The 14425-nt window shown below is 41.5% G+C and overlaps 1 protein-coding gene across 1 annotated transcript in view; it reads right to left on the bottom strand.

Moving 5' to 3' along the window:
* The window catches only part of LOC147033942 (dedicator of cytokinesis protein 1-like), a 681090-nt gene that overhangs the window by 118293 nt on the left and 548372 nt on the right, over nt 1–14425 (bottom strand). Inside the window, exons 39-40 of the mRNA XM_085873660.1 lie at nt 14160–14249; nt 9635–9739 (exon numbers count right to left, since the gene is read on the bottom strand). Coding sequence (XP_085729786.1) covers nt 9635–9739; nt 14160–14249 — 195 coding nt within the window. The remainder of the gene's footprint in view (nt 1–9634; nt 9740–14159; nt 14250–14425) is intronic.

The raw sequence follows: 14425 nt of genomic DNA, 5'->3' as shown, positions 1-14425 counted from the left end.
ATATGCAACACATGGATGTGAATAGTATCATTGACTGAGGGCATGGCTGTACTGCTGATGCAACGCCATCTGTAGGTTATGGCAGAGATTTAGAATTTGTTCCTGGCGCCGGCTGGTAGGGCTGTTCGGGTGAGTGTTTGCCCACTCTTCACGAGCAGACTTCTTCACTAGGTTAGCATACTTTTCATATCAGGGCTGTTATTCCTCGCCGACTGTTCACGGTGAATACCGTTGGACCTTTAACGTCCACCAACTAATTCCGGCAGATGGGATGCCGAGTTTAACATCCTTCCGAGGGATGGCACATGCACTGGCCCTGTCTGCAGGATACCAGGATGACAGTTTATAGCTGGGCCGAGATTCAAACCCAGGGTACATAGCTCAGAGGTGAGTGTGCACACCTCCAGGAAATCCTGCCAGCCCAGGTTTGGTTTAGTGAAACAAAAGAGCACAATGAGATATGAACATGACACTCGTGATGAGCGGAATGTTTTTGGTTTCTCATTATCATTCACCGAAGATATTCAGTGCTTCTACCAGAAATGCGACATGTTATAAATGTTGATGATTCGATTATCATACGTGTCAAGTGCAGTACAATGGTAGTTATTGAAATAAAAGTGAGATGAGAAATTACTTTACTGTGATCTCCGTGTGTATTTCTAAATTTATTTAATAGAAGGGGATTGAACGCTTTTGATATTGGCATCACTTCAGGAAGAATCTATCAAACCAGAAGCTGAAATATTAATGACGTAATCACCAAGGGGCTTTTTAAATGCAATTCACTGGTGAAATTCAGTTTTTGCCTTCATAGGATTGATTTCCACCTTTTGATTTCAAAAGTGCATCGAAAAAAATAATAATAATGGGAATGGAGGAATCGAATGAAGTAAGGAACACAGCTCAACCGACTTATGAATTGTTGTGATCTGGAGCTTGTATTGGCATTGCACCATGAGGATCGTTTGTGTCAAATTATTAAGGACTGAAGGTGAAACACAAAACAAAATTCAATGACAAGTTATCTGGTTCATGAAAGTCTTGTACACCATGTTGCTGAAGCAGTCTTATATACCACACTTATTTTACATGTCTCCAAGTACACCAGGACCCCGACATTCACGGGGGATACATTCCGGGAAAACCTCCGCGAATTTTGGGGCATTGTTTCAATGGGAAATGGGGGGATAGGTTCCGGGGATTTCCTGACCTGTGAAAAATCCACGAATGTTGGGGTAAAATCTGCGAGTATGGGGGGAAAAAATCTGTGAGTGTTTTGTCATTGCTACAATGGAGAGAAGGGGGGATGACGTTATTGGTTCGCGGTGGTTCCTGTTTCATGAAAAAGGCCACAAATAGCAACAACAACAAAGTCTGGGATTGGTACAATGGGGACAAGGGGGATAATGTTATCGGTTCGCAGCAGTTCCTGTTTCATGAAAAAGGCCACAAATGGCGACAACACCAAAGTCGGGGAATTGGTACAATGGGGACAAGGGGGATAATGTTATCGGTTCGCAGCAGTTCCTGTTTCATGAAAAAGGCCACAATTGGCGACAACACCAAAGTCGGGGAATTGGTACAATGGGGACAAGGGGGATAATGTTATCGGTTCGCAGCAGTTCCTGTTTCATGAAAAAGGCCACAAATAGCAACAACAACAAAGTCTGGGATTGGTACAATGGGGACAAGGGGGATAATGTTATCGGTTCGCAGCAGTTCCTGTTTCATGAAAAAGGCCACAAATGGCGACAACACCAAAGTCGGGGAATTGGTACAATGGGGACAAGGGGGATAATGTTATCGGTTCGCAGCAGTTCCTGTTTCATGAAAAAGGCCACAATTGGCGACAACACCAAAGTCGGGGAATTGGTACAATGGGGACAAGGGGATTAATGTTATCGGTTCGCAGCAGTTCCTGTTTCATGAAAAAGGCCACAAATGGCGACAACACCAAAGTCGGGGAATTGGTACAATGGAGAGAATGGGGGATGACGTTATTGGTTCGCGGTGGTTCCTGTTTCATGAAAAAGGCCACAAATGGCAACAACACCAAAGTCGGGGAATTGGTACAATGGGGACAAGGGGGATAATGTTATCGGTTCACAGCAGTTCCTGTTTCATGAAAAAGGCCACAAATGGCGACAACACCAACGTCGGGGAATTGGTACAGTGGAGACAAGGGGGATAATGTTATCGGTTTGCAGCAGTTCCTGTTTCATGAAAAAGGCCACAAATGGCGACAACACCAAAGTCTGGGAATTGGTACAATGGAGAGAATGGGGGATAATGTTATCGGTTCGCAGAAGTTCCTGGTTCATGAAAAAGGCCACAAATGGCGACAACACCAAAATCGGGGAATTGGTACAATGGGGACAAAGGGGGATAATGTTATCGTTTTGTGGTGGCTCCTGGTTTAAAAGGGAAAGCATTTAAAATTAAAATGTTTTTGAACACAAATGCATGATTGCAGTTTCATTAAAAATGCTTACAAGTAAAAAACCGACAACACCAGGTACCATTTCCAATTTATTGACGAATGCATTTTAAAGTGTCTTAACCTATACCGTACCTACTGCAAAACGAAAAAAAACACTAACATCATCATGTACCGTTTCAATTTTTCATTAAATAAACAGAGCACGCGTAACCTTGCAAAACGATGAAGAAGATGATGATGATGAAGATGAGGTGTGCTGGCTGTAATAAGTCGTGAAAGTTGATATTACCCCCTGGTCGAGTGGCTGGATGAGTTAGGTGGTGTTTGGCGGCATGGAACGTGACTTCAATGCTCGGGTGAGTGCCATTCAGGTCCGTGGGGTGGCCAGGAGCGTTTTTTCAAGCAGCAGGAGTACCTTGAAGGAAAAGTTTTTTCCTGCCAGGTACCTCTCAACCTGAGGAACGAAACAGTTATGGAACCAGTCCATAAAAACTTCAGACTTCACCCATGCCTTCCAGTTCACACTCCAGTACACGGCCAGTGCCTGCTTGTTTTTGTTCGTCAGCGCACATGGGTTCAGGGAACGGGAGAGCATCATGGGCTTTACTATGAAGTCCCCTTCGGTGTTGGCGCAGAATAAAAGGGATGCCCGGTCCTTAGCAGCCTTGAAGCCAGCTGCTTTGCTCTCGTGCTGCGAGATGAGTGTTCTGGTTGGCATCTTTTTCCAAAACGAGCTGTCTCATTAGCATTAAAGACCTGCTCCAGCAGGTACCCCTTCTCCTCGATGAGGCTGGCGAGTTCTGCAGGGAATGCCTTGGTCTCGTCATGATCCCTTATGAGCACGCTCAACTATGAGCTTGACATTGCGCAAATTATATCACACCTTGAAGTTCTGGAACCACACCCTGCTCTCTGTAAAAGGGCTGGAGGTGCTGGAGGTGCTGGAGGTGCCACTTGTACCTGCCCCGCTCGTAGTTGCACCACACGTGCCAGAGAAATGGTCGTGGAGGAGCTTCATCTTCTCCTGTATCAGTGGTCCACTTGGAGGCATTCCCTTCTGAGTGTTATCCTCGATCCTTGGGAGCCACTTTTGAAGAATGAATGAAGCGAGAGGCAATACACAGGTGAGTAGTCTGCGCATTGTTTGTGTTGAGGAATTTCTATGGGTGATGCTGTATTCAGCAGCTGATAATAGATGTGGTGATTGATGTCATTGTGTAATTAGTCCACATGTATCTCGCTGCTAATTACACGAATAGATATGCTGAACGTTTCCACTCTTTAACTCACAGGACATGATTTCTTTACTATGAGCAGGCAGATTACTATGTGCACAGGACAGCGTTTGTAAAATGTAACAGCTCAGATGGTGCTGCTCGTAGCAAGATCATTAGTTACACTAAGATGCACTGAATGTTTCCATCGTGTAATGTCCGTATGTGGCGACCTGGTAATGACTGTATACATCAATAGATCCTGTTAGTGTTTTCATTCTGTAAGTAACTCACGAGGAATGGCATCACAGGGAATGACGTGTTACACTGGTGATCCATCCTGTGAAACTATGTTTATGCTGCGAAGCTACAATACATACAGTATCTGCAGTACCATATGTTTAAAGTGCACGTGGTGAGATGTCCCGCAAAACTATGTTTATCCTGTGAAGTGACTATATATGTTCAGAAAACAGGGCATTCATGTTCGCGGCTTGTGGAAGATATGTTTTTTGTGTGGATACAGTATTGTACTGTACATACATCCAGCTGCTTTGTGCGTGACTCGTGAAACATATGTTTTTGAACTGTTATGCTCTCGGCTCGTGGAAAGAACAATAATAATAATGTTACGTTTGAGGGGGGGTATGCATTCAAAGGGTAATTAGGATGTTTAATTAGGTATGCCATGCTGTTCGAGTTTACCAGGATCTCGATGTAATAAGTAGCAATTCAGTAGTGATAAGTTGTCTAGTCAATGTTCATTTCTTCAAGGGGGAAATGATAATTGTCACGTAATTAGATAGGGACACGGGATAGGGTAAGTGTGTCTGTGTAAACCCCTTTTAGTAGTCCCTGGAGGCTGGCCGTGACGTCACAGGACAGGGCTGCGGATGGCTCCGCCCCGTGATCACGATTGGTGGAAGGCGACGGCGGTGGGCCAATTAAACGGCTCGATTGGAAGTGACGAGGACGGGAGGATAAAAAGGTTCTGTTCGGGGTCGAAAAGGAAGAGGAAGAAGATCGGGACAAAAAGATCGTGTTTTTTTGGTGTGGAGGCTGTTGCGCGGGAAGCGTGCTTGTTGTTGTGCTGATTCGATCGTGTTCTTGATCGTGTCTTGGAGCCTTGCTGAGCCTCGTGCCTCACCTTGGTTGGCTCTGGGGTTCTGCTGACTCGGAGTATGGGGTCGAATGGCGGGCGGACCTGCCTCCCTCTCCTGCTCGCAACTTGGCGCCAGAACTGGTTCCCTGGTGGCTGTGAGCGGACTTGGGCCAGGACCAGGAGGTCGACAGCACCACGGTTTCTCCTGCCCCCCTGACGAGAGCAAGGCCAGCTCGTCCGACGCCGATCCAGGGACAGTTGCGTCCACACCACGGTCCAGCCTGACCACCAGAAGTAGCTACTGTGTGTGTGTGTGTGTGTGTGTGTGTGTGTGTGTGTGTGTGTGTGTGTGTGTGTGTGTGTGTGTGTGTGTGTGTGTGTGTGTGTGTGTGTGTGTGTGTGTGTGTGTGTGTGTGTGTGTGTGTGTGTGTGTGTGTGTGTGTGTGTGTGTGTGTGTGTGTGTGTGTACTTGGCTCCTTAGAGGGTTTGAGATCTGTATATTCATTGGAATTGTCTGTGTTTTCCCCACGCCCGATCCCACACCATCCCGTCGAATCGCCCCGGATCCCTCTTCTTGCCGAGTCTTGTTATTTCTGGTTAATAATAAAAACAAATAAACATCATCAACTCAGTGAAAAGCGACTCGTGCCACCTTCCTCGTCCCGTTTGCGGTAGAGCGATTAGAACCGCCATGTTTGGGTTATAAATAAATAAACCGCCTCCATCGTTTCGGCTCATTCTACGTTGGCGGGTCTGTTCAAGTCCCGTGGACGTCACAATAATAATAATCGCCGCAAAAACTGCAAATATGCGCGGCAATTTCCTGCGAATGTGGGTGCATGTCACAAATTATCAACCGCGAATACGTGGAACGCGCCAAAGTCGGGGTCCGGATGTAATGCAAAACGGAAGCCTGGTGTTGGCTTCGTCATTAGGCTGGCTGGCTTGGGATCTCAGGGTGCTGAGTTTGAGCCATGTTGGCCACTGAATTCACACCAGGGAGTTGGCTCACCCTGTCATCCTTCAGAGGTCGGCAAAATGAGTACAAGTGGACTGGTATAATGGTTGTATCAGTGCTGTTCTATGCCTGCGCACAACCACAGCGTGGTAATCTTCATCCTGATGAAGCAGCATTTATGTGGAAGGAAGGAAGGAAGGGAAGGGCTATGAAAGTGACAAGAGGGTGATTTGTTGTCTTCAGTGTTCAAGTGTATAATTCAATTTAAATAAAATAAAGACTGTAAAAGTCGTATAATTAAATAAATAAATAAATCCCACAATTTACCACCGTTTTACCGCCATTGGTGCTGTGTCTTTTACACCACCTTATTTAATACTAGCATAACCCGCGCTCTGCGCGACATGTTGGGGTGGGTGTGTTTGAGAAAGGAACTGATGCAGAGTATCAGTAGTAATTTTACTTTAATGCAGTAAGTGGAATACGATTTCACTGTTTCAGAACCATTTTATTTACTTTTTTTTGTACCATGCACCTCATATGGTCTTTGAGATCATGTAAGCCGAATATCACGTTACTCGAGCGCAGAACAAAGTCAAAGATAGCGCAACACGAAACCACAAACTCGGAAATAATATATAAGATGTTAGATGAGTTATTCGTGCTTGTTTGTGTCCTTTATAATATCCTTAAAAACATCGTGTTTATAACATCATGTTCAAAATATACCATTTAATTTAATTTGTTGCTTGATCATAAACTGACATTTGTAGACAGACAGAGGGACAGATGGACAGATGGATGGACATGAACCGATTACTAAATCCCGCATTATGCTTTGCTTGCATGGGGTAATGAGCTGGCTAATACACATTCATATATATATATATATATATATATATATATATATATATATATATATATATATATATATATATATATATATATATATATATATATATTTACACCAGTTATAGATATCACACGACTTCCTCCGCAAAAATAACTGTAAAATTCGCTAAGTTTGGCGAATGAGTTAACGGCGCATCCTTTTCAAATGTGTAAAGTGAAAAATCTGTGAATTTTTATGACAGAATGTGGAGGCAGGTGTGAAAAAGCTGATAAAATAATTTTTAGAAATTTTAATTCATCTCCACGAAATCCCCTCAAAAGTGTGGCTTGCTTTGGGATGTTATTCTTCCTAATGACATCACATCAGAATCACAGTTTTAATACAAAACAGAAAAATATAAAACTCAAAATTAGCCAATTCATGTGGTGGTGGCAAACCCGTTGATGTAGACGTTGACTATCTCAAACAGGTGGCCATCTGCCTCCGGACACGTGGCCATTTGTGGCCGTTCACCCCATTTGTTGGAGATGAATTTGCTAATGATGGCTTGAACTGGGCCATTGTTGGTCATTCTTGGTCTGTTGGTCATTCTTGGCCTTCAAAAGTGTGTTCAATCTTTCCTCCTCGAACTACTTTACAAGATCGTGGATAAGGATTCACCTGCTCTCTCAGTGGCCACGTCTTTCCCATTATCACAGTCAAGATTTCAAACTTTCAAATTGCTTTTCTGCTTGTCTGAACCACAAAGGTGGACTGCCAGGCAAGCACTTGCCTTCATTTAGTTGATAGTATAATACCCTTCTTCAGAATTCGATCGTCAGAGTCGTCAGACATCAAACATGTCCTGTCCATGTTAGCCTAACTTTGATGAACTTTGCTTCCATCACAGTCACGTTCGCACAAACCCATATCTTGATGTTTGGCACTTTGTCTTGTCCTCGGAAGTGAAGAATTTTGCAGACGACATATGGAACCAATCAAGCTGTGCAATTTCCTTGTAAGACAGGAACAAGATCGTTGCCCCCATAGAATAGTTTGATAAAGACTACAGCCTAGTAGGTAGACCTATATTTTCATTAATGGCTTGACACTGTATTTGTTCCAGATTCAATCACGTAATCTGCCAAAATCACTGCTCGTCCATTTTTGTGCAACACACTATTTGGTGGTCGAGACTGCAATCGTTTGCTGCAGTACTGCCAAGATGGACAATTTACTGTCCCACCTTCAATTAAATGTTGTCTATCAATAATCTTCGGTGGGACATGCTCCACCTGGAGCCACTTCCATCTTGGCTGGGCTGATAACCAGGCCGAAAACGTTTTGCAGAAGCAGCAAAGTGGCCGGTAATCAGTGTAGATCTGCTTCTTCTGAGCAAGTGGAGTACAGTCATGAGCAGCAAATAACAACTCTGATAAAAATTAATGTTCACCCTCTTTTTGGCTTGTAATCATCAGACATTGAATGTCTTGCAATCAATACGGAGTTGGACATGGACTCCCACCCACATTGTGGTCCTTGGTTGTGTCTGTAAGCACTGCAGCATTAAAGAACAGGTTGAAGAGAGTCTGTGCCATAAACGCCAATGCTTAACGCCATTAGACATCCCAAATGGCCCAGAAACAGCTAAGTCAGCCACAATCGTTCTCTGCATTCCTTTGCCAACTCGCATACAAGCAGTACCTCGGAGCAATGTTGGAAACTTGAAAGGGCCACTGATAGTAGGAAAGGAAATTTGTAAGATGACTGAAACACTTTCTCTTTCCATCTTTGTGACTCGTGCTAATGCATTATTTAAAATGTACGATCACAGGAAATGTTTTCAACCATCATTACTATCAGAAAAGCAAATGTTCAATAAAATGAGAATAAACAAAAAAACTGAAAAGACTCCAATTTATAACAGTCCATCTGATACATTTAGTCACAGTATTAATGATTGGACTTATTACCTTTGCAAACTTTGTTGCGAAGGTTATGTTTTGATCGCTGTGTATTTATTTATTTATTTGTGAATATGTGTGTTTGTTTGTTTGTTTGTTTGTTTGTTATTCGCATAACTCCAAAAGTATTGAACTGAATCGCAGCAAATTTGGTGAGATGATTGGTTGTTCTCCGAGGACCATTTGATTAGATTTTGGAACAGATCGGGTCAAAGGTCAAGGTCAAGGTCATGAAAAGGTCAAAATCGTCTTTTTACCATAGCGCGGTCAATTTGTATCCAATTTGCATGCAACTAATGCCAAAATGTTCATAATTCAATGCTCCATCTTGTGATATGTGATATGACACAATGACGTAATAACCCTTATTAGCGGTTGGGAGTCAAAGGTCAGGGGGTGTCACGACATTGCAAAATGTGTGGTTTTAGTCATAACACGGTCAATTCTTATCCTATTTGCATGAAACCAACACCAAAATGTTGACTGTTCTGTTCCCCACACTCTAATACCAATTAGAAAATTAAGAGTACAAAGGTCAAGGTCGAGGTCATGAAAAGGTCAAAATCGTCATTTTGCCGTAGTGCGATCGATTTTCATCCAATTTGCATGCAACCAATGCCAAAATGTTGTGAATTCAATGGCCAATCTTGTGATATACGATATGCCACAATGACATCATTACCTTTGTTCGCGGTTTGGGTAAAAGGTCAAGGGGTCAACGACCTTTATTATCATAACGCGGTCAATTCTTATACAATTTGCATGTCAAGTAGATTCAAAATGTTTAGAATTCAATTCCCTATCCTGTGATGTGTAATATTTGATTTCTTATCATGTGACCAGTTGTCATCAGATTGACTTGACACCGACACCCAAAAAGGTCAGGGAGTTCATACAGAAATTGTACAATGTACGTGAATCTGTGTCAAACAGCAGGAAACTTTATGTTTTTAAGCCATCATAACACATATGAGATGGCAGATGTGGTATGGGATTAAATACCCTCACAATCAACGGTTTCTGGGGGCGGGGGGGGGGGGGCAAAATGTAACGTTGGCGAAGGTATGCGCTCGATTGAGTGCCCGTTCTAGTTTAGAATAAACAAACGCACGGTGTCTCACCCGAAGAAAAGTTGGGAAGCCATTTCCATAGCAACCGATAGCCACATAGTCAGGCCAGGGCCGTGGTTGTTGAACCATGCTTTCGTACAACGTTGCCTCCTTGCGCTAGAAGAAGAACACACATCAATGTATTGAAACCCATTAAAAAGCCTATTATTTATCATTCACCTGCATCCAAACAAGCTAATGGACCCCGGATTTCCAATTAGTAAAACAAGGAATAAAAAAATGTCACATTACTAAAATGCATTAAACTATAACAGCACTTGGTAGAGCACATACCTCTGTCAGGCTGAAGACTTTACATATTGTATCTCACTGACAGGCTGGATGTGCATCCAGACCTCGACCTTAGTCTAATCAGCTTGTTCTTGTCACCAACCAAACTAATCCACAAAGTTTCGTCCGAAACCGTCACCAACTTTTGGAAATATTTTGCTATATATTGTTTTTGGCCCGATCTTAAAGGTGAAGAATAACATTTTTTTCATGTTTCTTTCCACTTATTCACATTTCTCTTTATTAAAGCCCGTTGGACTTAGTCCAAAACAGGGGCTTATGGATTGGGTCTTCATTTCCGTGTGCATGCGTGCATCTGCAACCATATCTTGGATATGTACGGAACAATTTTATTCGTACTTGGCATAGATACAAACCAGAGTTGGTGTCAAAGCCACCCAATGCTCACCTGTTGAAACATTTATCGTTTTTAAAAGACGAGTCTAAAAATTAATATTTTTTATAAAGCAATGCAGTGAAGTCTGATCCAAATAATTTTAAAGCAATATATGTATTTGTATAGTGTAATCAATAACAAGAGCGCAAGTGAGCACAATATATGCCTGAACAAGAAGGTATATACAGAATTGTGCTACTACATGGAAAACAGCAACCACTTTAGATGACGAACGTATGTCACGACACACCGTCTCCACAGTCTGTACCTATGTACCAAATATGAAACGTGAAAGTTGAAAACTTTGGGAGTTAGAGTGCGGACAGGAACGGATGGAAGGACGGATGACAGGTATCACAATATACGCCCCGATATATATATATATATATATATATATATATATATATATATATATATATATATATATATATATATATAAATATATATATATATATATATATATATATATATATATATATATATATATATATATATATATATATCGGGCATATAAAAAATAGTGTGGTAGATAAAAACATTAGAAAGGAAAAAATAACTTGCACCAAAAACTTTAACATTTTCACGCTGACTCTGACTCTGACGCTCATGCTGACGCTGACATTCACGCCGGGGGTATCGCTATAGCTCTCTGTTCTTTGAACAGGCGAGCTAAAAATGCTTGCATACAGTACATATGCACATCATTGTGTTTCGCGATGCGATCAAAGATGGCCACCTGGCGGCCATTTTAGTTGGAAAAACCCGATGTTGAACACGTCCTCAACCATTTCTCAGACATGTATGGTCCGATTTTGTTCAAACTTGGCACAAGCACAGTACATGAAGGTGGACACATGCACCTCACTTTATTTTGCGATCTGATCTAAGATGGCTGACTGCTAGACTGGCGGCCATTCCAGTTGTAAAAAAAACCCAGTATCAAACATGTCCTCAAGCATTTCTTGGACATACATTTACTGATGTTGTTAAAATTTGGCAAGCAAATAATGAATGATGGCTTGCATAAACACGTGAATTTTTTTTCCAACATCAGATTCAAGATGGCCGACTGGCGGCCATTTTGTTACTTGAACGTGTCCCCAACCATTTCCCGGACATGCAAGGTCTGATTTTGATGGCATACACTTTCGTCTATCTTTATTTTGTGATCTGATCACAGATGGCCGACTGGTAAACTGGCGGGCATTTTATTTGTAAATAAATATGGGTTAGCCCTATAACTTTGAACAGAAAAATTACTAAAACAGTGGGAGCTATGACATTTTATTCATTCAAATTCTTGTTTGTTCTTTTCTTTTGTCTTTTTTTATTCTTTATTTCTCTTTCTTTATCTATCTGTCTAACCTGAAGAAGAAGGGAATTCATGCAGAATTTTTCTGCAAGGCTCACATGGCTGCACTTGAATGGTTTGTGGGTTGAGGAGTAGCAGCTGAAACCTGAATCTTATCCAGGTTCCTCCTGATGACTCCATCTTTGCTCTTTACTTATTCGTATTCCTTCTGATGACTCCAATGCAGTATTTGGTCTTTCGTTTGATTAAAAAAACATTATCAGATCAGGATCTGGTTCCGGATCATCACCAAAATCAAATCAATTTGTCCTGGTCACACACCCAACCTGCCCACCAAATTTCGTCTGAATCTGTCCATAACATATTGAGATATCCCATTCACAGGCAAACAGACAGAGGTGAAAACATAACCTCCATCCACCTTTGGTGGTGGAGATAATGAAACATTGTTGTATTGTCAAGAAGGTGAATCACCAAGAAATATCCAATGATAAGGGAAGAATTAGAAAAAAAAATGTGTATTTGAACCTTTGTGCGGTGTAGAAATGAGCTCCTGATGAGCTACAGATACAAAATAAAACTAGAAGGGCATTCGGTAGAGCGTATACCCCCGCCACATAATGCCTGATCCACAAGTACATATCGGTCCCAATACATTTTTGAAATGTCATGCTATATATCGTTTATGGTCCTATTTCTCAATGGTGAAGAATCACTTTGAAAACCAAATAATTCTCGTATGCAATTCTGAATTCAGATCTTCACAAAAATCGAATCAATTAGTCCTTTCCACACACCCAACCTATCCACGAAGTTTCCTCTGAATCCCCTGCAAATTTTTGAGATATTGTGCTATGTATCAATTTAGCCCGATCTCTCTATTGTGAAGAATCACGTAAAAAATTATCAAATCTGGATCCGGATTCGGATCTTCACCAAAATCGAATAAATTTGTCCTTGCTACACACCCAACCTGTCCACAAAGTTTCATCTGAATCTGTCTGCAACTTTTTGAGATATCATGCTATATATTGTTTTTGTCCCTATTTCTGAATGGTGAAAAATCACTTAAAAAATTACCAGATCCAGAACCGCTTGGATATTCATCAAAATTGAAGCAATTCTTTCTTGTCACCAACCCAACTCATCCACCTGGTTTTGTCATAATTCGTCCACAACTTTTTGAGATATCATGCTGTATATAGATATTGGCCTGATCTCTCAATGGTGAGGAATTGCATTTAAAACTCTCGTAGCCGGATCCGGATCTGGATCTTCACCAAAGTCCAATAATTTCGTCCTTGTCACACACCAAACCTGTCCACAAAATTTCATCTGGACCCGTGCACAACTTTTTGAGACATCGTGCACACAAACAAACAGACAAACAAACAAAGAGACCGTTCGCGGTGATGGGTCGCCAAGCATGGAAACTATAAGATATAGAGCAAAATCGATGTCATATAGCGGATAGGGAATGACCTTAAGATTATGCATATCAAATCTCATCGAGTTCCATCTACTGATAACTACTCGGTATTCATTTGAATGAAAAGTACCGAAAATGCGGTTTGAAATCGGAAATCCCCAAAGTTTGAGAGGGTGCTGTGGGTGAACAAAGATCTAAAAACCAGAATATATTTGATAGAGCATCACCTGTAGCTCATTCGTGGCAAATTTCATAACCCTACGTAGGATAATGGCTTTCGGAATCGATTTTGCGTGAACAGTAGCGATTTTGAAGGTTTTTCGGTTGTTGCCGGGGTACCAAAGCGTCCCGAGCAACCATCACAATTTCCAAAGCACTGGGTCATGAGATGTACCTACCACCCGAGTTTGGTCAAAATCGGCCCACCTTTACTACCAATTATGCTGATGACAAACAAACAAACATCCAAACAAACAGACAGAATTACTGACAATAAGGGTCACCTATTTCGGAGACCCAACAGAAAGGAGTGAAAACATAACCTCCTTCACCTTCGGTGGTGGAGGCCAAAGAAAAACTGATTTTTTTTTTTAAGGAAAAGAAAATTGATGTGCAGCTGATAACTAGGTTAAGGGTCTATTTTTTTTTTTGTTCAATACAGTCTAGGATGTTAACTGAAGTGGTTAAAGAGGTTATAGTAGTAGAGAATGAATGTTTAAAAGAGAATGTTTACTAATTTACAAAAAGGCAGGGGGTTCACAGAACTGATAAATTATAATCGGTCAATAATTTCATTATTTTTGCATATTTATTAAGTATACGACTCAAACACTGTTGTAGGCAGTTATTTCCCTTTTCATATGAACTTGGATTTCTATATTTTGGTGAGACTAACTTCCATCTTGATAATTGATCAGTTATATTTGAGGAATACTTAAAATCTGACGGGTGTCATTGAAACAATATTTCCAATTAGCTGATCGTTTATCACAAAGATAATATGGTGCAGTAGGATTGGTTAAAAAAAAACCTCAGCAGCAAATACAGAATGAATGCAAAAACCTTGATGGAATAGAGTGTTGTAAGGAATAAGGAGCGAGCATCTCACCAGCACTGTGCTGAGTTGTTCGTAATCAAAGACTTCCATTTCGTACTGTTCAGCCAGCTCTTTACACAACACAATAGCTTCTTCCCACATCTGTCAGAGAGGAGACAATCAACATCATCAGTGGGGTTTGTCAAAGGGTGCACCAATTTTGTTCCCACTGTTATGACAAGTGAATCAAAATAGCTTCTTTCTACCCCAAACTTGCATCTCAAAGCCGATGTCCTCAGCACTTCTTCCCAGGAGGAGACAATCCATCGGAGGCCGAG

Source organism: Eptatretus burgeri, chromosome 1, assembly GCF_056783735.1.
Source record: "Eptatretus burgeri isolate ZD-2024b chromosome 1, Ebu_testis_v1, whole genome shotgun sequence".
Classification (NCBI taxonomy): Eukaryota; Metazoa; Chordata; class Myxini; order Myxiniformes; family Myxinidae; genus Eptatretus; species Eptatretus burgeri.
This window is presented reverse-complemented; position numbering and strand designations above follow the sequence as displayed.